At 40.8% G+C, this 24,458-nt stretch overlaps 1 protein-coding gene across 1 annotated transcript in view; it reads right to left on the bottom strand.

Moving 5' to 3' along the window:
- The window catches only part of LGR5 (leucine rich repeat containing G protein-coupled receptor 5), a 211,320-nt gene that overhangs the window by 33,628 nt on the left and 153,234 nt on the right, over window positions 1–24,458 (bottom strand). The window contains exons 6-11 of the mRNA XM_075600238.1: window positions 22,617–22,688; window positions 17,297–17,365; window positions 16,148–16,219; window positions 12,112–12,183; window positions 10,684–10,752; window positions 10,444–10,515 (exon numbers count right to left, since the gene is read on the bottom strand). Of these exons, the coding sequence (XP_075456353.1) occupies window positions 10,444–10,515; window positions 10,684–10,752; window positions 12,112–12,183; window positions 16,148–16,219; window positions 17,297–17,365; window positions 22,617–22,688 (426 nt within the window). The remainder of the gene's footprint in view (window positions 1–10,443; window positions 10,516–10,683; window positions 10,753–12,111; window positions 12,184–16,147; window positions 16,220–17,296; window positions 17,366–22,616; window positions 22,689–24,458) is intronic.

Raw genomic sequence — 24,458 nt, forward strand, 5'->3', positions numbered from 1 at the left:
ACCAGACAGTAAGTAATTCCACATTGTAGTGCAAACAAACAACCGACAGCACCACCTAGGCAAAAAAACTCTATTAAACACTGAATTAGGTGCAGGTAACACGAAGGGTCCTTGTACTGTACACCCTAAATATAGTCACAGTAATTAAATAAATGTGACCCACACACAAACAATGAATATAAAGAAAGAAAGAATCCCTTTAGTGTGGCACTAGAGAGGTTCACCCTAATTAAAACTTAAATTTTATTATACCTGATTAAAATAAATTGTTTGGAATAACCACATACAAAAAACAAACATACAATGATATTAAAAGACGGAGAGGTGTGATAGGGTGTTTAGTGGAGGTATAATTTTATATAAATACCTCTCTAATTAATACTTAGTGGACCCTATAGTAAGGGTGATCGCTATACTGGATATGTATAGGTATATATCAGACCCCTAGCCAAAAGCAATGGAAGGAGGTAAAGGCAGATGAATATGCTTAGCTGTTGGATGTGAGACTGAGTATATTGCTGGCTGAGTTGAAGCAGCCACTACTCACTGCACATGGTGTCATTAAATATACTGTTGTAAGCTTTATTTTGACAGGTCTAGTATGAGGCCAGCCACATTCACTGCAGATATATAGTAGATATATAGTAGATCAACCCTAGGGTCTGAGTGCTCTTGCTGCCCACGAACGCAGTCTACGAAGCACTCAGACAGTATATCACACACACCTCACCGATGAGCCGACGTCACGTGACGGTGACGTCAGACGTACCCTACGTACGTTTCACCGTAACTGGCTTCATCGGGGGCCCCACGTGACGTCGGCTCATCGGTGAGGTGTGTGTGATATACTGTCTGAGTGCTTCGTAGACTGCGTTCGTGGGCAGCAAGAGCACTTTACCTCCTTCCATTGCTTTTGGCTAGGGGTCTGATATATACCTATACATATCCAGTATAGCGATCACCCTTACTATAGGGTCCACTAAGTATTAATTAGAGAGGTATTTATATATAATTATACCTCCACTAAACACCCTATCACACCTCTCCGTCTTTTAATATCATTGTATGTTTGTTTTTTGTATGTGGTTATTCCAAACAATTTATTTTAATCAGGTATAATAAAATGTAAGTTTTAATTAGGGTGAACCTCTCTAGTGCCACACTAAAGGGATTCTTTCTCTCTTTATATTCACTATGTGTACACTCCCTGTGAGCACCACCCTCCCCTAGCAATTGTTTGGATTAGATTCCCTCCTCAGCTTGAGCAGAGTTTACAATCTGCAGCTTCCAACTTCATGCAGATTTCTTTTCTGTCCACACACAAACAATACAACTACTGACAAAGCACTGTATATAAGTCCATTTTTATATATCAGTAGAAAACCAAATACAGTACAAGGTAAAAAAAACTACTGTCATAGTCATGAAAGGTAACAAACAATTACCGTAATTTCCAGACTATTGAGCGCACCTGAATATAAGCCGCACCCACTGAATTTAAAAAAAAATATTATTTTGAACATAAATAAGCCGCACACGTCTATAAGCCGCAGGTGCCTACTCCCCCTGCACCTCACATCAACTCCCCCTGCACCTCACATCAAGCCCCCAGCACCTCACATCAACCCCCCCTGCACCTCCCATCACTCTCCCCCTGCACCTCCCATCACTCTCCCCTTGCACCTCACATCAACTCCCCCTGCACCTCACATTAACCCCCCAGCACCTCACATTAACCCCCAGCACATCACATCAATTCCCCCTGCACCACACATCAACCCCCCCTGCACCACACATCAAGCCCCCCAGCACCTCAAATTAACCCCTGAGCACCTCACATCAAGCCCCCAGCACCTCACATTAACCCCCCAGCACCTCACATTAACCAGTAAATACCTCTGCCGTCCAAGCAGTAAATACCTCTGCCGTCCAAGCAGGAGTGCACGCACGTTCTCTAGCAAGCAGCAGGCAGGAAGTGCCTCAATGCTAGAGCGCGCTGCTACTCTGCGAGGGGGAGAGCGGGCTCGCAGGGGATGGTGACAACGGGCTCGCGGGGGATGGTGACAGCGAGCTCGCGGGGGGGGCGCGGGAGAATGGACTCGGGAGGGAGGGAGGGGGAGAGCAGAAAGCCACCGCGGGCCGCACAGTGAGTACAGGCGGGCCGCATGCGGCCTGCGGGCCGCGTGTTGTGCAGGCCTGGTTTAATGAAAGCTTCATGCCGCCAAAAAACTGAGCACATCACAGAATGTGTTTTTTTGGAAAAAAAAATTTGAAAGCGGGAAAAATCCATATATTAGCCGCGTCATTGTTTAAGCCGCGAGGTTCAAAGCGTGGGGAAAAAGTTGCGGCTTATAGTCCGGAATTTACGGTACATGCAAATAGAAGGTGACAATAATTCACTTACATAAAAGAGAGATATACTGTATACATTAAAAAAACACCATGAGTAATGAGTGAATAGGATACACACCTAATACCTAATATCATGCAAAAGGGTGTACAAAAAATGCGAAAAAAGCCTGATAGAAAAAGAGCATAGTTGCAAAAAGGAGCAATACTTATAAGAAGGGGGCAATGTGTCAGGACTTACTGCCCTTTCTTCTTGCCCATTCCCACGCATATAAACGCAGTACTTCCCTTGTGTGCCCCTCAGTAATCTCCAAATTCAAAAGAGCAGCCACACTCGGTCTCTCTGGATCTGTTGTTCCATACAAGGGAGCAGAGACTGAGTGTGGCTGCTCATTATGATCAGCATATATTGTGTAGTATGAGCACTCACAATGACAAAAGAAAACACGCCAGTGAAGAACTGCTGATAATGTCAGAACAGCACGCATACTGCATGCACCCACATTAAAAACTGCAATCAATATGTTAAAGCATACCGTAAACATCAATGCTGGTCCTTACATGGACCTTTATGCTCCTGCTTTAACAAGCTGATTGCTTTTTCTAATGTATCTTCCCTATGTATGCCATTGTGCATTAAAAGTCATAAAAAGTCTTATCACAGTCGGTGTTATTGAAAATTTAAAAGGTGTATCCAATATTCTTAAACGATGAAGCAGTAAAAACTAATTTGGGACTTTACGTTTAAGGGCTCTCAGGCTACCTTACCAAAGAGAGCCTACTAAATAATGAAATAAATATAGAAGGACTACATTCCACATCTGTCACTACTAGGGAAAACTGGACAGACTCTAGGTACAAATGAACAAATTACAGAATGAGTGAAACATCTGGATTGATTTACAGTACAATATAAGTAATAATAAATAAGCTAATGTCAACTTCAAGAAAATGAAGGAAAAAAAGTAGGCAAAAACGATAAAAAAAATGAAAGTATAATCGTAATCTGTCCCTAATGATTCCCCCCTCACATTTTTGGGCAGTGAAGTTCAGTTTTTTGCAGTTAATGTTAGTTTTTTGTTTGTAATATGGAACGAAGATCAATCCTCCAGTGTCTTGTACAGAACAAAAACACAGTACATCTATAAATCTATAAATACAATTATTTCCCTGTCCCTCCCCCCCTATGAAAAAGCAAAGTGTTTGGTATATTTGTGGAAATTTTTTACAACGTTCACATTGGTAATAAATTGTAATCAGTGCTACTACACTGAATGCCAAGTGAAGGAATACAACATGCTTTTGCAATGAGAGAGAGAGGCCCCTATTCTGAAGTTGTGATAAGCACAGATGTCGTGCGCAGGAAAAGACCCATTAAAGTCAATGGGGCTTTCATACAATAGCACGTCATCTGCGTCTATCATACCTTACAGAATAAGGGCCAGAGAGAGCGATTTACTGGAATCCCAAATGCTATATATATCCCCACAAACTCACCTTTATTCAACACCTGTGCACAACAAATGGGCACCCCTAAGATACCTGGGAAATATGCTAAAAGAAGTAATTTGCATATTCTATTAGCATATTTCCAGTTATGTGAGGTGTGCCCACTTTTTTGCTAATAGAATAGGTAAATTACTCCTTTTAGCATACTGCCCAGGTATCTCACGTTATTTAGGAGTAGCACTGGGTTAACATTAGGTTATTTCTTTTAGTGCACAGGTGTTATGATTAACCAAACGTTAACTAAAAATACCAAAAATACGGAGCTTAGTTCATCTAGGCCTCTGACCCTATTGTTAGTCATGCATGTCTAACTCTTATCAAATGCCATTTGGATTTAACCCTGTACAGTATGTATGCATTGATCTCATTACTAACCCTCTATTTTCTAATTCCAATCACTAGAGAAAAGTGACTCAATTTACAAGCATGCAGATTTACTAGAGTTGGTATGTTATTTTTCTATTGAGTAAAATATTGAAACCTTTTGTAACAACAAATGGCAAAGGCATTAACAGTAGTGAGATGAGGTGAAAAGTATTTGCAAAAACTGACAGAACGACTGACCTCCTGTGCGCAGCTTGTGAACTCAAAAGGCAGCAAAACGTCATTCGCACAATCATTTTTACTTCCTAAAATTCAGGATTGGAGAGTAGGAATTGAACTTGGGATTCTTACAAGTGCTATTTGGGAATGCAGATGATGATATATACATTTGAAATCACTGCATACTGTATATTAATTGAAAAAAAACAACAACATTTTATTCCCTGTCGCAAAACTGTTGCAACACTTAAAAAAGACAGCACCTGATTTATCAGGAAAAGACTTTGTTTTAAGAATATGGTGCCAGTGATTGCTTAGGATTTTGCTTGGGATGAAGAAAATTGAAGTAACTATAGTACTTAATGAGATATAAGATATACGTGCATTCATGCGCAATGGCCTCTATTCAATATTTTGAGAATTCATGTAGTGTAATTAAAATTACCATCACTTCCATCCAAGTGAGTTGAAGTTGGTGCGTTTTTAACTGTGCATTTACCCATTTAACACAACAGCCACTATTCAATAAACTGTGAAGCGGCTCCTAAGCGCTTTAGAAGAGTTCAGCGCCATTCAAATGAATGGGACTACTGGCAGTCCTCGTTTTACAACGCTTCGTTTTACAACGAATGGCTTATCCAACGCTATGCAATGCATACCTATGTTCATTTTTACAACGCCAAAATGGCTTATCCAACGCTCTTACGACACTTTGCAACGTTGTTTATGTGTATGTGTGTATATTTACACACATACACAACGTTGCAAAGCGTCGTAAGAGCATATATATATATATATATATATATATATATATACTAGCTGAGAGACCTGGCGTTGCCCGGGATGTAATTTTGGGGGGGCGGACGACAGGGTTGGGCTTCCCCCGGGTGACTGGGTGACTGACTAAATGGGTGGGTGACTGATTGAATGGGTGGGTGACTGACTGAATGGGTGACTGACTGAATGGGTGGGTGACTGAGTGGGTGGGTGACTTAGTGGGTGGGTGACTGAGTGAGTGGGTGGGTGACTGAGTGAGTGGGTGGGTGACTGAGTGAGTGGTTGGGTGACTGAGTGAGTGGGTGGGTGACTGAGTGAGTGAGTGGGTGGGTGACTGAGTGAGTGGGTGACTGGGTGAAAGTGGGTGATTGGGTGAAAGTGACTGGGTGACTGGGTGAAAGTGACTGGGTGACTGGGTGGGTGTGTCTGTGGGTGACTGGGTGGGTGTGTGTGTGGGTGACTGGGTGGGTGGGTGGGTGGGTGTGTGGGTGACTGGGTGTGTGGGTGACTGGGTGGGTGGGTGTGTGGGTGACTGAGTGAGTGGGTGGGTGACTGAGTGAGTGGGTGGGTGGGTGGGTGACTGAGTGAGTGGGTGGGTGGGTGACTGAGTGAGTGGGTGACTGAGTGAGTGGGTGACTGAGTGAGTGGGTGGGTGACTGGGTGGGTGACTGAGTGGGTGGGTGACTGAGTGGGTGACTGGGTGAAAGTGGGTAACTGGGTGAAAGTGACTGGGTGGGTGCGTGGGTGACTGGGTGGGTGTGTAGGTGACTGGGTGACAGTACGTGGGTGGGAGACGGTGGGTGACTTACCTTGACCCCGTGGCATCTGGCTGGGGCAGGAGGTGAGTTCGGGAAGCTGGCGGAGGGGGGGGCAAGAGTGGCAGGAGGCCCGCGTCACGCTTCCCCTCCGTCTGGGAGCCGGTGCACGTGAGGAGGGGCCCGCGCTGCGCTTCCCCTCCGTCCGGGAGCCGCGCACGTGAGGGGGAGTGCAGGAGGCCCGGGCTGCGCCGCGCTTCCCCTCCATTCCTCGTTGTGAGTGAGGGGGGAGGAGCCTGGAGTTTGCTGCTGAGCAGGAGGGCCGCGCTTACCCTCTCCGGGAGCCGGCGCATGTGAGGGGGAGTGCAGGAGGCCCGGGCCGCGCTTTTCCTCGTTGTGAGCGATGGGGGAGGAGCCTGGAGTTTGCTGCTGAGCAGGAGGGCCGCGCTTCCCCTCTCCGGGAGCGGCGCACGGTGAGGGTGATGGTGCGGCTGGGGATGTTGCGGAGCGTGGGGATTTGGGTGAGGTGGGGAGGGGGGAGAGAGTGAGGGGCACCGGGAGAGGAGGGGCACCGGGAGAGGAGGGGGGGGGTGTGTAAGGTGAGCTGCGGTCCAACTGATGGGGGAGAATGAGGCCAAGCAACAGAGTGTGTGTGTGTGTGTGTGTGTGTGTCGTCACTCCGCCTCAGGCCAATGAGAGGTGTGGGGGCGGGCGGCCCAAGGGACCAATGAGATTTCCCCTAGGGACACAGGAAGATGCAGACAGGCATACAGTGCTTTCACAAATATATAATAAGATATATATATATATATATATATATATATATATATATATATATATATATATATATATATATATATATATAATAGATGTATATTACCAGATGATGGTCCAGTAAGGAGAGACAGCACACACGGGTAGAAATGCATAAGTGTATTAAAACACAAAAACCAACGTTTCGGTTCCTACAAACGGAACCGGAATTGTAGGAACCGAAACGTTGGTTTTTGTGTTTTAATACACTTTTGCATTTCTACCCATGTGTGCTGTCTCTCCTTACTGGACCGTCATCTGTTAATATACATCTTTTATGATTTTCTATGGGACAAGCATCTGGATTTCCTAATGCTTATGTGTGTGCCGGCTGCGAATAGATTTTTTTTTATATATATATATATATATATATATATATTGTGACAGAAACCAGGGGATGGTAATAAATTCCATATATAGGGCTCCCAGGATACTGAACAGTTTCTATTCTGTTTGGCCTGGGAGTGCAGCCTTATAATACATGCACTCCATCCCACAGTTTGGCAAGCGCTGGAACTGAGGGATGAGAGATCCAGACCAGAGTTTGTCTGCTTTTCAAAATGATCCAGAGGTGATCATAAAAGACATCCCGGTATTGCACTCAGCCTAATATAACTTAAATCACAATATAAGCCACAAAAACATGTAGCACTCGCATCAGGGAGAAAGGTAGTACATGGAATGAAAAAACAATAAAATTCTATAAAAAAGTTAAAAAAGTAGAGCAGTGATCTGACGGCTACATTACCCTGAGTTAGAGGGATATTTTCTCTACTGTTTAGGGTTATTGTGACACTCTATATCTACATATTAAGGATTGTTTGATATAGAGGTTATTGCGCATCAACATGACAATAGGACCTGTTTAAAAATATAACCGTTAAGATCACTGGACTGATATATGCCATCACAGCCTATTGTATAGGTATTTACTCTAGACCTTCCCATAATTAATTGGATTTTGGGACCTGACATAAATATACAAGAGGTCTAATCAGATAGGTAATACTTACCTTATACACCTCCTGCCACATATGGGCAAAGCATATTGAAGTCCTATCTACTATGCAGATCACTGCTCTACTTTTTTAACTTTTTTATAGAAGAGTTTAAATAAAATTTTATTGTTTTTTCATTCCATGTACTACCTTTCTCCCTGATGCGAGTGCTACATGTTTTTATGGCTTATATTGTGATTTAAGTTATATTAGGCTGAGTGCAATACCGGGATGTCTTTTATGATCACCTCTGGATCATTTTGAAAATATATATCCCCACTTCCCATGCACCGCCACCCCATATATTAGTGAACACTTAGGTAGAGCTGGTATGACCCCCCTTCTTATGTACAGAGTTTGTCTGCTGCCTTATTTCTGTCACCTGTCATGCTAATTAGAAATCAGGTATGTAAGACTGATTTCCTGTTTTCTCTCCCCTCTCCCCAAGAGCCTGGAGGCAGGAAGGCTACTGGAAGCAGAGAGGGGAAAAAGCCTCTCCCCAAACAGGTTAAATGTTTCTGTTCCTTTTTGTCTAAAACTGAAAAGTACCTTGTTTTGTTGTTGGAAGTGGAAAAGCCACTTCCACCCTGAGTTAGGGAAAATCTAAGTTAAGTTATCGCTCAGGTGAGCAGCTTTTTGTTTTGATGTGTTTCTGTTGTATGCACTGTGGCAGTCTCAGTGCCTGGGACTGAATAAACCAGGCATAGCCTGTTTAAAGGAACAGTACGTGACGCCTCATCATTTAACCTACCCTAAAAGACCGTGTTCTAACAGTCCCGGACAAACGGCGGAGCCCCGGAGTAAGCAGTTTGTGACAATATATATAATATTATACTATATAATATATTATTTATTATGTTATATTATATATATAATACAGTATATACACTATATAATGTATGTGTGTGCTGCATATCTTATTGCCTGCATAAAATATTTGGTGTATTTTAGTGTTAAAAATGCCTTCAGGAACGGAACCCTTCATTTAAACAGTGTTCCTATGGGAAAACGTGTTTCGCTTTACAACGTTTCGCTATCCAACGCCATTTTGAGTAACACATTGTGTCGGATAACCGAGGACTGCCTGTACAATCTTTCCAGCACATGATTTAACTGTTTAACAGCATACTGAATAAGAGCTAAAGTTGGACAAGGGGGAATGAGTCTACTACTCCACTGAAGGGTTGTACTACCAATGTATGGAAGTCTACAGCAGAGCTAGGGGGATCCAGAGAGATGCAAACACAAGTCATGTATAGTTGTCAGTGTCTGATTTCTCATTGTGACTGCAGCTAGGAAGTTTGACGCAAGTAAATTTTAATTAATGGATGTGAATAGCAAGGTTGAAGATGGGAAAATGCACAGAAACTAAACTTGATGTGAGCGAGAGCACTGTAGCAGTCAATGATTTTCATACACAATGGACTCTGATTACACAATATGTCTCCAGTAAATGAGCAACTTGATGTGCTGTGTCCTGTTCTACTAGTTTCCATTCTTTTAATTGTTGGGAAGAAAGAACAAGCCATGTCCTTTCATAGCTGCTCTCAATATTTCTTGGCAGATTCAACGCCTGTGAACCGTATCTTAACAAGCACAGACAGATTCCATCAAAAGATTCCCCTGGTTTGTTAAGAGATTGCATGCATATAGCAGGGTCTAGAGTTTAATGTAGGGCAGTGTATCAGGGTAACCAGAGGCTGGACACCAGTATTGGATCAACTCATGAGGAGTTTTACTGCAGCATAATAGTTACAACAATAATTGAGAAGGTCACATAGTACAGAAATAGGACGGTGGAGATGTCCATACTTGTCCAAATTTGCTTTGCCAATGTTTCCCTCAAACTTCAGAAAAAGTTTGACATTTCAAACAAAATTTATGAATTTTGCCAAAGAAGAGTATATGATAACATATGGGTTTGGCTGCAGAGGCGTGTTCACAGGTCTCTCTCATATGTTGTAAAAATGACTGGTTTGGGATGTATAGTCTGATTTTTGAGATATATGGGTCAATGCATACTGTACTAAATAGGACTCTCTCCTCTCTCACAGAGGCAGTGTGCCTGTTAAGATGGGGGACAGGGTTCCATGTCACAGACAGACATCCCAATATGTATCAAACTGCTACATTCCTTACCAAAGCACACCGATATTCGGCACTGAAATCTGCTTAAGAAGCCTGTACTCCAAGCATGCACTGCCAGACAGTAAAACGGATCAAACCAAGTGTCAAATTCATGCCAAACTAGTTGTATATTGAATCAAGTTTTTATTGGTAGCAAATGTTTGTTTTTCCTTTAAAAATAAAGTCTTACATAATTCCAATAAAATAGGACCATTAACCAGTAGCTCTAAAGCAGCAATCTCCCTTACTAGTTTTCTATTTACACTGCATTTTTAATAGGTTGGGGACCCCCCAGTTTCCGAGATACTTACCAGTGAAATTACTAGCTTTAAATCTCCTGGGAGGGGAAACAAAATGGTTTCCATATCTAGCCAATCGGAAGGTGCAACAATGTTGGCGGTGGCTCCGTATTGGATGGCCATTTAAAGAGACCATCCAAGCGGGTTTTTGTTTACACGGGATTGAAGCGGGGGGGTCACAAGAGCTGAACCCCATTTATTTCAGCAAAAAAGAGTGTTTATATCCATTGTATCAAGCTAGAATATTTGTATCCAAACTCCAGTGAAACTTACAGCACTTGAAGGTTGGGCAGTTGATCACAGACAGCGCTGGGAAGATATGCAAGCTGTGCCCCTGTAAGTGTCCTGTGAAAATAAAGTATGTATGTTCTTTAATATTGTCCTTACAATTATATATATATATATATATATATATATATATATATATATATATAACCAATAAATGGCAGTTTTTAGTACACACTATAATAGAGAAAAGTCTGAGAAAGAATTACACATTCTTTGATTACTTACAAACTTTCCAGGCTCGTGGTTCCAGTCAGATCAGGAAACTCTGTGATTTGGGAAGCCCCATTGAGAATCCTTAATGCAAAACCAAAGACCTTTATTAGCTGGAGTATTTTATTTGTCAAATGTTTTACCAGGAAGTAATACATTGAAAGTTACCTCTCGTTTTCAAGTATGTCCTGGGCACAGAGTTATGATCCATAGTTGTATTAAATGATAAGTGGTAATACATTACATTTACAGACATTTCATGTATAGTTGGAGATAATATATGATTAAGGACGTATATAAAAGTTACAGACAAGGTGAAAATTGTGTTAGAAGAGGTAGAACAAACCTGCAATGTGTTGTGTTAGAGTTTACCCAAGAGCAGACAAATGGCAACAAACGACTGACACCATTTGGCTGCCCTTTGGCTGCCGCCAAAGGCTATCCGCCTTTGGGGCGATGCAGACATAGGGATACATTTCTTAGTTAGCACAAGTTCTAAATGTATAAAACCCTATGTGATAAATATTATCGAAAAGTGTCTTCAACAAGGGATGTATGATAAACACATCAATGAGGACTGAAAGTGAGTTAAAAATTATAATCAGTGTGGTTGTCTTTTAGAGTGTGCCAGTGTGCAAAAAAACATCACCAGATTTCTAAAGTAAAAAACTATTACTTTCAATGGGATTTTGATCAATCTGATATTTTCTGCTCCAGTTTGCAAGGTGGGGAGATTTTCAAACTTAGCTTTATAATCATCCAATACTGTACATTGCTTTAAAGTTGCTCCAGCCCTGAAGATGCTAATTTAATTAGTTTGTAACCTTACCATTGCTATTCATTATAAAAGTTATATATTTCAGTACTAGATCTGCACCGGTATTTATACGTAACAAACATTTTGTTGCATAGCTGAAATTGGTGCTGTTTCATTCTTTAGTTTATCAATAAGTTTTAGAAGAGATTCCTCACCACTCTGGATAAAGGTGCAAAATGTTGTGACTGTTCATATTACTCATCATTTTGCCATATTCCTCAGAAATTGGATGGTATTTAGACAGAATTGCGCCAACTTCACCACTTTTCACCATAATTTCATGAAAATGGCAGTATACTGTATAAAGGACCACATGACCTTTAGTGCAATATTTTTTGTAACTTCTACACTTGAATCTACATTTACACACATCTTTAACTTTCTGCTTTCTTGTCTCAAGATCTGTTTGCTCCCAATTTTTTTAAGGCATCAATCACAGATTTTTACCCCACTATACTTCCCATCCACAAAGACATCCTGGACATTCGTGGGAGCTCATTCTAGGAGACTGGTTTTGCATTGCTTTCAAAATGCAGTGGCAGTGAAGAGGTAAAATGAAGTGTTAGCCATTAATAAGAAATGTTGAACAATTCTATGATTGCGTTTAAACTAAAAGAAAAACTCACAGAGTTCTGAGCTCAGGCAAGTGTTGAAATGCAGATCTTCCAACGAGCTGAATTGGGTTGTCGTAGAAGTGACTGTAAAAAAAAATGAAAGTACACAATGTTAACACAAGCACATACCTAAAGTTGATTATTTGTGGTGGTGTTTGGTTGTGAAAATGCATTATGAGTGGGGTTGTTGGGAGTCTCCAGCTGTAATTATTGTCAAGACCCAATGATGCAAGTCAACAAAATCCCAGCCAATAATTTGAAAATCCATCTTAACATAATAATTTAGAGTGAAAATACTGATTCCATTACATTCAACCTATGATAAATAATTGCTCAGTCTTGGTTTTGTATTCCAATTTTCTGGCCTGTTAGCAACTTGTGTATAAAACAGTTAGAGCTAAAGAAAAATCATTATCACACTGTTGGCCTTTAATGAGTTGGCATCTATGTGTTATCTATATTTCTGTATTCTAAAACAAGGATGTTTTAAATGTTTGGAAATACAGTACATACTGTAGTTACTTGTGCAGCTTTTTATTGCACTATGTTCATTCCACGGAAAGAAAATGAATGTGACCTGCAGCTTTCAGATTTTTCTTATGACACTAGTGATGTAAGCATGATAAAGTGTTTAGAGAACAAAAAATAAGAGATGCTATACCAGTGGATTTCCCATTAAGCCTGCACCTAAGGCAGCAAAACTTGGGGGCAGCAAACATTTCTGCCCCAATATGCATTTGCCATGCTTTCCGGCCTATCGGACCCAATGGGAATGCACTTACATGTGTCGGCTGCCTCCATGCTGCCGCTCCCTCCCTCCCTCCCTCTCCTTTGGAATCCCAGCGTCAAATGACGACGCGGATGCCCAACATCAACTGATGTCGTGAGGTTGTCACCATGGTAATGCGACGCCGGGCACAGTCACGTTGATGACGTCCGTGGCGACATTTGACGCTGGGATTCCAAAGAAGATGTAGGGCGGCACCAAGGAGGCGGCCAACACATGTAAGTGCCTAGGGGCTGTGTAATAGACATAAAAGATAATATAACCTGTAGGGATTGACTCCACTTTCCTGTAGACATACAGTATTGTATTGATCAAATGTCAATGAAGGGCACTCTCAGCAAAAGATTGAAGTGGTGGACAGTGTATGATAAACAGTATAGTCATAAGCTATAAACCTGTGTTTTTCAAGCGGGTTCCGCATCCTTAAAGGGTTTCGTGCAATTTAAGCCCAGCCGGAAGTCGTACCCAACTCTCTGTATCGACTGCCTTGATGGGCCCTCCTGCATCACTGGCTGGGCACTGACAAGAGGAGGTTGGGTGTAAAAACAGGGGGAGGGAGGGTGTTGTGACTAAAAACCTTGGGGGAAGGGGAGTTGTGTATGTGTAAAAACAGGGGGTAAGGTGGGGTTGTGTGTGAGTAAAAACATGGGGGAAAGGGGTTGTATGAGTAAAAACGGGGTGGGGGGGAGGGAAGGGGGCGTTAGGGTTCCACAGAATTTCACAATATAAAAAAGGTTGGAAACCAGTGCTATAAACCACTGTTAATAACGAGTAGGTATACTGAAGTCACCATTGTCAGTGTTTCTGATCTCTGATTAATGTCCCCCGGAGGCAAAAACAGTGATTTAATTTCAATATAATTACTTCTGCTTAGACGGTGTATGCTGGCTCTACGCTATTTCTGACTCGATCACATATATATATTAGACCCAAGGCGCCATTATAGCAATCATGTCCACATGACAACTTTTTCCAGAAATCCTAGAAGGCGACAACGTACTCTAAACCGCCTCAAAAAGTTTCAATGTGCTTTCTTTCTTGGACATGTTACATGAATATATCCGTGTTTCCATTTTTCGTTGTTATGTAATACTAAAACTATTTAACATAACAACACGTGCAAAAAAATCTAAAGTGGGGAATGTACTATTACGACAGGGTGCAGAGAGAAATGACAGCTGCAGCATGACAGGAATGCTGCTGTTTGATAACTCTCAGGTGATGGAATTCACCAAATGCATTGCAGCCAATGTGGGAGGTTGCAGACCCATTCTGCATAAAGATCTAAGGCATGTCAAGATATGGGAGGCTCGATTAACTATTTCCTATCACTCATGTCACCTTCAGCAGGAAATATGGTGATTAAAGTAGCTTGCTTACATATTTGATCCCAATAACCCTATTTCTTAATGTAACTGAAATGGGTTTTCGGGGCTTCCAATGAAAGATCTTAGTGCAAAATAAACATATTACAATATAAAGCCAAATTCAGCATAACTGGACACTCACAATCCTGATACTGTACGCTGTGATAAGCCATTTCTTTTTTGTTTCTTTCCTTTACTAAAATGCCGTTTCGTTTTCACACTGTGACAACCTATATTTGTTTAATATATGTGAATGATAGTGGCCATTTAACATCTCCAACGTTTTCTTTTAAGGAACATTCTGGCCCATGTTTACTAAGCAGTCTTCCGGCGATGGACGACCCCTTACAGCTCATTGATTTGAATGGCCTACAAGGTGTCTTTCAGCACCGGGAGGTGTATTATGGCAGAAGACTGCTTAGTAAAAATGGCCCAATATCTGTAGTGTCTAACTACAGAATGGGAAATGCTTTGCATCACTAAAGAAAAGATGAAATCTGCACAAGTAAAAATAAAACATGAACAAAGAAGAGGAGTGATGTGTAAGCTAATGAGGACACAGAAACCCTCCCGTCCTCCTCGCACACACTAATATTATTGCAGACCCCCCACAAACATCACTTGAGAACCACACGTGGGGGAGAACATTTCTGTTGGTAATTAAGCAGTCACACAGTACATTGGGGGGGGGGGGGCACCCCAGAAAGTCACCATGGCAGACTTAGTAATGATGTGTGGTGAAACATATTTTCTCAGCAACATAATAAATTACATTTGGGGGGGGGGGGTGTTTGGGAGGAACCAAATAACCAAACCAAATGGTTTCTGCGAAAGCAATGTACTGGTTTATACTCTTACTCTCTCTCTCCAAGAGTCGCAAGCATGCCGAGTATGGAAGGGGTTAACGCGTTTTCACTTCAGTTTTGGGTGTTCTGACCCTTGGGGTTATGCTTTTCAACATTGTGTGCTGTTCAGCATCTGAATTACAATTGTCTCCTTTGATTTAGCAGCGTTGAGGACTGCTTTATGTCTTGCTCAATTGTCTAATCATTCCAGTGTGGAATGTGGTTTTGGTTATGGGATTATACAGCCACACTGAGGCGAATTTTGTTTTTTATTTAAATGGCTCTTAACTTTTCCGTAACAATGGTCTCCGTTTTATTCACGTATAATCCAAGGCCTGTATCTAATGTGATTATGTCTCGCTGGGATATGTCATTTTTATTTCCTATTTTTGTTTTTCACTAATCAGATTCTTTCTTACACCCCATCAATGTGGAGACTATGAATGTTAGAATGATTCCACGTAGAGTTGTAACACCTTAATCCAGAGTTTGAGGTCAATATTTATCAGTCAGGTTCGCACATATATTCCAATACAGGATTGTCAATTGTCAAAGTGGGTTGCCTATGTGCCTACTCTTTCATTTCTAGATGAATTTTCTAGATATCAACGTAGAGGGAAGTGTATTTAGACCATAGGTGGGCATCTCCAGTCCTCAGGGGCCACCAACAGGTCAGCTTTCAGGATATCCCTGCTTCAGCACAGGTGGCCCAATCAGTGGCTCTGTCGAAGAGCCACCTGTGCTGAAGCAGGACAACCTGAAAACCTGACCTGTTGGTGGCCCTTGAGGACTAGAGCCGCCCAGCCCTGGTTTAGACGCACTGCTACTCTTTGGAGCAGAGCTGCGGCATTGAGTATGTAAAACAGTTTCATACATTCATAAATTGATATTTATTTCAGAAATGCTTTGTTATTAGGAAATTACGTTTAACCTTGCACGTGTAGAAACCTAAAGGAGTACACTGGAAAGGCTCAGTACAGTAAGAGGGCCCCTATTTCTCAGTAAATGATAAATAAGGATTTGAGAAGAAATGTGTGTATTTAACTTACATTGTAATAAGGGAAGGGTTGCCAATGAATGCTTGTTCAGGAATAGTCTTGATGTTGTTACTATGAAATCCCCTAAAATAAAACATGTTACGTCATTTTACACAGCATAATATCTATAGATATGAAGATGTGAGGGAGTTAGTACAAGGACATTCTACACTGAGGCAGTGGATTAAGCTGTCGCTGACTTCTATTCAAGCACCTCACATACTGTTATATATTAACTGCTAGAGTTGGGCGGGATTCGTCCCCAAAAATTTCATTCACCTAACTTAAATTATAAATAAAATAAAATGCACGGACATTCAGTTTTATTAAACAACATGTGGAGAGACAACTGTGCTCAAGAAGTATCCCACCTGAGATACATGGGATATATGCTAATAGGAGTCATTAAAATAACCTTTGCATATCCAAATCAGCATATATCCCAGGTATGCTACTTTTGTACACAGGTGTCGCTCCTGTTGTATAGATGTGTTTTTGTGGAGATATAGAAACTCACCCCCCAACTTTCTCTCTCCCCACTACTCTCTCTCCCTCCCCCCCTCTTTCTCCCTCCCCCCTACTCTCTCTCCCCCCCGCACTCTCTCTCCCCCCCCCACTCTCTCTTCCCACACTCCACCACTTTCAATTCTTATGTTACCGAGAAATTGGGGGGTCAGCATTTAGAATAAATAACTTTTTTTTAACTCAGTTCTTTAAGTAGAAGAAGCCTTACATAGTCCAAAGAACTATCATAATCTGTTATATTAAGTATTGCATGCACTATTGTGGTGTTACTGGAGAATGTAAGCTCTTCGGAGCAGGGACTCCTCTTCCTAAATGTTAATTTTTATGTTTGAAGCACGTATTCCCATGTTCTGTTATTTGTATTATTTGTTATTTATATGATTGTCACGTGTATTACTACTGTGAAGCGCTATGTACATTAATGGCGCTATATCAATATATACATACATACATGTAATATCTAATTGGAAGTAATGCTTTGAAACACTGGCTGCTGCTTTAAGTATTTGAGAATGATGTCCTATGGACGCCTCAGCTGGTTTGCAACCTTACTGTCTTTAAAAAGGTTTTTGTATGTTGTCTTACAGTTTAGTGCCATTGACCTGCAATGTTCTACGTTAAGTGCATTACACTTACAGCTCTTTAAGATTCCTCAGAGTTTTGATGGCCGCGGGGAACTCTTCTAGGTTGTTGTAGTTCAAATCTCTAAAAGGAAGAACAACAGCATGAGCAAAAGACATCTAGAAATTCCTTATCCCAGTATAGCAGGGGGCGGGGGGAGCAACTCGTCCTCAAGGGTAACCAACAGGCCGGATATTGGGGATATTCCTGCTTGAGTAGAGGTGGCTCAATCAGTGAGCTACCTATAAATAATACACTTTCAATTTGTTTGATTACAATTTGTATAGCCTGTTACTAGCTAAGAAAATATCATTCTGAAAATACACACTTGCCAGGACTTTTCAAAGCCAGCCTGAGCATTGTTACCGATTTAGGTTATCAAACTTGTATCTGCTCTGTAATACTGCCCTTCCACATCAAGTGGCAAAACAGTTTGCCTTTTTAGATATTTTTGGGGTTTTTTAATAGATGCAGCAGCTGCTTAGCTTTAAGGAAAAGGTAATTATCCGTTCTCCCGTGATCGATCGGCAAAGATCCTGCTTCCCAGGGTTCACAATATGGCCGTCCATTTCAAGAGGAAGTGCTGTGCTTTGTAAATGGTCGCTATAACAACCTAAGGATGCGTAATACATCAAAACTCATTAAAAAGGGCAAAACGAGTGGGGGAAGGGGGGATAAATTAAAAAAATGCAATAAGCATTATCTAATAATAAGTATCTATAAAGGGAGAAAAAACGCTCATCCATATATGTATATATGATCATGTGAAAACAACAGGTGCTCAGAGGGAAAAATAACTAGTATATCAGAGTTGATCCCAAGAGGATCATAAAGGCTCCCTCACAAAAGAGCACTCAATGTTGGAGTACAGTGAGTAGACTAACAATGGTATAACAGGTAAGTACTGTCGATAAGTCAAAATCAGCCTGTCATAGGTGACGTCATCAGAAGTGGCAGCGTCTGATCACAGAGACAGCAGAGAGATAACTTTCCAGCCAGGCTTGTATTATCGACGGAGCCTACTGTGTTTACCCGCTGTGGTTATATGCCCTACTGTGGTGGCTACATTTTATCTATTGCACAACACTAAGATATACTAGGGCATGCCTTACCTTGGTGGTTACATTATACCTATTGCGCGATAATAAGATATACTGAGTGAATAGAACATACTATGTTTTTCTCTTGTATATGCAATACAGCGGAGCCTAGAAATAGCATACCTTTTCCACGGTGGGAACACAGACATATCCTGAATTACTAGCTTAGTTATACTATGTTATGTGATATATCTCCATCACTACAGAGCTGGATATATTAAACCTGTTGGTAACAGGAATTTGATACTCACATATTTGATACTCTCTTGCCTTAATTGTATCTATTTAGGTTGTGAGTGATACTTACCTGATTATCTGAAATATTTGAATTTGGACAATAGACGCCCACTGAAAGCAATTAACTTGATAAATCATCAGGATCCTTACTTATTATTATATTGCTTATCTTGCCACTTCATTATGGGGTTATTTTAATGCTTGAATGTGATTTATGTGTTTTTAATCTATATATTTGAATAAAACTTTATTATTTTTCTCCCTGGCTTTTCCGGTCATGACAGGCTGATTTTGACCTATCGACAGTACTTACCTGTTAGATCATTGTTAGTCAACTCACTGTACTCCAACATTGAGTGCTCTTTTGTGAGGGAGCCTTTATGATCCTCTTGGGATCAACTCTGATATACTAATAATAAGCATGAAGTATTAAAAAAACACACTTAGGATTTTGAATGTAAGCTTCAAACTCATTACAAAAGGCCCATTGAGTGGAGGAGAGGGGGCAATAATGTTTTTTTTTAAATAGCTGCATACATACAAAGTAATTTGCATATGCATAAAGATCAACATAAGGTGTATATAAATACGTTTGAGTTCTTATATCTCTGCCACACGTGATCTTTGGGTAGTACAATGGGCAGAGTATTCTCGGCACCTAAATTAAAGGCAAGCCTATCCCTATAGCCTGCAATCATCATTTATCTGGATGGCTTCTCTATATTTCATACCAGGGAGGAGACTACGGTTCATCTCGGGATGTAACAGCCATGTTATTATAAAAGTGGTTAAAAAGAAATCACTTTTCAGAATCTGTCACAGGCCTAGAAAACCCCTGTCAGAGCTTTTCCTATGTGCATAATCCTTCTAAAAAGGAAAAGCGGTCTAGTAAGGATGTGCTGCCAAAAAACTAAAATATGTACTTTGTTTAAGCCTTTTTAAGCTTACTGGTGCCACTTGTTAGAGAAAGACAAAACAATTATTTCAAGAGACATGAAATAAAATCCACTTCTAATTTACCTGCTTTAAAACAGCAGTGACTGCTAAGGAAATGGATTGATCCTTAGGCTAAGACCATACAGCCTGCGCCCGCACGGAGGTGTCCGGAGGCTGTGACGTCACCTGCCTGAAGCGGGTGCGGTTTCCGTCCATGGTAGATGCGGCGTAGGGGGCATGCCTAGGGGCGTTACGGAGCTGGTTCGCCCTCATTGTGTGAACTGCTCACGTGACCTGACTGTCTGGTATTAATGCATATCAGCTCCGGAGACTCCCGGCTTCAATCCAATGCAATAAAAAATAATAATAATTTCTCTAAATCCTACTCGCAAATCCCATCCCGCCACCCTTGTGGTGGCGAGATGTGATCTGTGATAAGCTCGCTAGTTCAGAGCTCCAATGAGATTATCGGGGCTACTAGAATAGGGTGATTTGGTCAAAATGGCGATCTGGAGCTGTTTTTCATCTCCAGCTCGGTATGTTTGAGCAGGAGCGCTACCGTTTGGGAAAATTCCCTTCCCGAACTTTCTGAATAGCAAACTTGCCAAATCGTTTGGGAACTGCTCAAAATCCTCGATGAGTTTGTTATCAAAGTTTATAGAATAGGCCCCTAAGGATCACATGTTCCAAAACTCTCACCTTTCCACAGTCTCTAACTAAGTAAGGATGGAAGGTCCCGTTGAAAGCCTGTATAGGAGATCATATATGGACATGCAGGCCTACAGTATGTTGTAACTTTAAATGTCTCAATCTGTTCCAGCAGCGTCAAACATATTTTTTAGCTCTTGTTTTTGGCTGCTCAGATGCAATCCAAGCAATATCCTACATGCGTGTTAAAAAAAAAAATCAGTTCTGTACTATTAGATAATACTTACTGCATTTTTAAAAATTATTATTCAACTCTTAATGCAATTTTTAATGAGTTGTAATATACTGAGCATCATTTGATTGCTATAGCAGGCTTTAACACACTTCCCCTGCAGTGCAAGATATTTGTAACACTCTCCTGTTTGTGATAATTTATTATCAATATTCCCAGCCGTTTGAGCGGCAATCTGTAACAATAGTTACATAGTAGATGAGTGACATACGTCCATCCAGTTCAACCTATGCTAAATTTAGATGACAGATACTTTATCCTATATTTGTATTTACAGTATATCAATCCATAGGAAGACAAATAACCCCCCCCCCAGTGAAATATCATCTAATGGTATCTCATAAGGGGAAATAAATTCCTTCCTGACACCAAATATTGGCACTCAGATTACTCCCTGGATCAATATCCTTCCCATGTTGACTTATTTTGTATGTCCCTGTATACCTTTCCTTTCTAAAAATATGTCCAACCTTTTTTTGAAGATATCTATTGTATCTGCCATCACAGTCTCCATGGGTAATGAATTCCACATTTTAACTCCTCTTACTGTAAAGAACCCTTTCCCTTGTTGCTGGTGAAATCTTGTTTCCTTCAACTTTAAGGGATGACCCGAGTCGTTTGTACTGCCCTTGGGATGAATAGCTATTTTGAAAGCTTCTTGTATTGTCCCTGAATAAATATGTGTATAGTTATCATATCTACTTTTAGACGCCTGTTCTCTAATGTAAACAAATTTAATTTAGCAAGCCTCTCCTCATAAAATAGATTGTCCATCCCCTTTATTAATTTGGTGGTTCTTCTCTGCACTCTCTCTAGTTCCATAATGTTTTTTCTTCTATGGAGTGGTGCCCAAAATTGTACTCCATATTCAAGGTGTCGTCTTACTAATGCTTTATAAAGGGGCATCATTATGTTTACTTCACTTCCATCCATTGCCCGTTTAATGCAAGATAAAATCATGTTTGCCTTTGCAGCTTCTGCATAACTTTGGGCACTATTCCTAAGCCTGCTGTCTACAAGCACTCCTACATCCTTCTCCATCAAGGATTTTCCTAATAAACCTCATCTGCTATTTACCTGCCCAAGTTTGTAGTTTCTCCAAGTCCTTCTGGTGAGAATTACATCCTGCTCTGATTCTACTACGTTACACAATTTAGTGTCATCAGCAAAGATAGAGAATTTGCTCTCAATGCCAATGTCAAGGTCATTAATAAACAAGTTAAAAAACAGGGGTCCCAGTACCAATCCTTGATGTACTCCACTCACAACTTTAGCCTAAACTGAAAAAGTTCCATTTATGACAACTCTCTGTTATCATCCTTCAACCAGTTTTAAATAAGGTTATCTTAGTATTAAGTATACATTGTAGCTTCTAAGTCACATTGACTGAAGGATTGATTGAAACTGAAAGGCGGCCATTTAGTGAGCCCTAGGAAGCAGGTTCTTTGCTGATTGATCACGGGAGAACTAATTGATCACCAGTTTAGGTAATTCGTTTTCAATAAAGGTAATCAAAGGCTGGCTATATTAAAACAAAAAAAAGAGATTTTTTTTTAAGTGCAGCTTGGATTGCCACTTTAACTTGAAAACCTGCTAAACATAAGACAATAAATAATAAAACAAGAGTTGCAAATGCCAGAGGAGTTGTTCCTTGATGATATCGTATGTATATGTTGATTAGTGGAATTTCTGCATTAAAGTTATGATGCATAAACCAACGGATTTAGCAATAGTCAGGCAACGTTGCAAAAATATGCATATTGGCTTTCCAATTGGGGTTCGTAGGTAAAACGGCATAAACCTAACAGATTATTTTCATTTAACACAGCAGAAGAGTCAATTAGGTGGAGATGTAGATACTTGTAAGCAGGATTTTTTGTTGAGCTTCTAATTGGTCTACTTTAGCATGAGTAATGGTTCAAAGAGATACAGAAGGCATAACTCAGGAGTATTGTTAATCGGTACAGGATTTGTTTTATACAGTCATCATATGAACAATCGTACCAAACACTTGGCAATTAGGCAAGCCAAAGAGCATGTTTGGCTTTTGAGCTATTTTTATTCTTTCAAGAATATCAATGAAAACACTGAAAAGGCCGAAACAAATAAGAGGTCAACTCACAAAGTCTCCAGACTGTGGAGCCCGTCAAAGCATTTCTTTCCCAGGGAGTAGATTCTATTGTTATGGAGATGGCTGCAGGGGAACATTAAAAGCACAGTCAGGAAAGCATGCTGCGCACAGTGAACCTATGCAAACTTCCTCAATGAACGCTTCCAAAGAAACGTGTTTTCAAGCATGCACATATTGTATACAAGTCAAGCATTGCCAAAGAATTTATTGGAGAGCATGCTCCCCAGCCTTTCAGCGTGTTCCCTCAAAAAGATTGGCAGCTGTTTTGGGGGCAAGGAACAAAAGCAGAAAGATACGCTAGATATTTTGTACCCAGTTGCTTAACCTCTTCAGTGCGGTAGGGACATCACATACACTGTAGGACCTTCCACCACTGAAGGTGGTACAAAGAATTGAACACAATTGCAGTAATAGGATATGTATTGTCCAATTTATGTTGCTCTATCAAAGTATTTGTATTTGTAATACCCGTTCAGAATATCTATTCTACATGTATATGCAAGACTCTGAAATGTGAAATTATAGATATTACTAGGATTTACCAATAATTCATGCCAGAGGAAATCAATTATTCCAATTTAATTTGCTAAAGTTATTTCTCACTGACATATATTTAGACCTAAGAATGAACTAGGGGTCAAAACAAGACAAACAAATACTATGACTATTGAATAGACAGGATCCATATGGCATTTTTACAATACTAAAGACAGAAAATTGGTTGTGTCTGTTTTTAAAATTGTAGCTCTATTATTAGGGTGTCCAAATACAAAGTATTACATTCTGGTGTTAAAAAACACAGCTAGGAAATTTAGGCATTTGGGAAAAATATGTCTAGATAAAAAAAGCCACATGTCCTAATGTGTCTCTTGCGACCCATCGCGACAACACACCTTGGGAATTTATATGCGAAAGGAAAGAAGAAACAAAAAAGAACCCTGTAATGTCTGCCTGTGGCATATTTTACATGGTAGACAATTTCCGCCATCCAGAAATGGAAATTCCTGCTGGGCATACAATTTCCTGAAAGTTGACAGGAGCTGTTGTTTTTAAAACAAAAGTAACATATACTGCTAAATTGATGCGATTTGGATGGTTTAAAGGGACAGTCCTATGTAGCTGGTCAAAACCATTGTTAAACCACTTATCAATGCTCTTTGTTTTCTTTAGAAAGCTTTAATCACCTTTAAAGAAACTGTTTTACTTGTTTGCCTCTTGTGAAAAATGCTTGTTTTGCTTTTCTCCAGGTACGAAACATTTAAGCGTATCAGCTGCTTATTGATCTGTCAAAAACTGCCACGGTCTGCAACATTGCGCCCCACAATGCATTGTGAGTGGAACGAACCATGTGGCATAAGCAGCATGTGGCTTCCCTCCCTGCATCTCTGCCTCAGCTCTTTGAGTTTATCCGTGTGTCTGTTGGCCGGCTGACCACAGCTATGCTAAGACTGTTAAGTAATGCAATCTCTTTCACTGTATTGTGCTGAGTCCTGTTTCAATAGTATCTGTCAATTCAACATGAAGTCCCCCAGCTCCTCCTCTCATCCCCCGGCCCCCTCTAACGCCTTCCCCACTTCCCCTTCTCCTCTTCTACCCTCCTCTCCTAACCCAACACCCCCCTCCTCCGCCTCTGTATGGTTCCCCCACCCCCACTTCACCCCTTCACCCTTCCCTCTAACGTTCTCCTGCCCCCTTTGCTCAGTTTTAGATTTAGGTTGCTTTAGATTGCTCACCAAGCTTGATTGTTTGCTCATCTACCCAGGAAAAGTAAGACCATGACACCATTTGAAGCATCTCTTTTTCATCTAACATGCCAATTGTTAGGGTTTTGTA

Source organism: Ascaphus truei, chromosome 5 (assembly GCF_040206685.1).
Source record: "Ascaphus truei isolate aAscTru1 chromosome 5, aAscTru1.hap1, whole genome shotgun sequence".
In the NCBI taxonomy this organism is placed as follows: domain Eukaryota; kingdom Metazoa; phylum Chordata; class Amphibia; order Anura; family Ascaphidae; genus Ascaphus; species Ascaphus truei.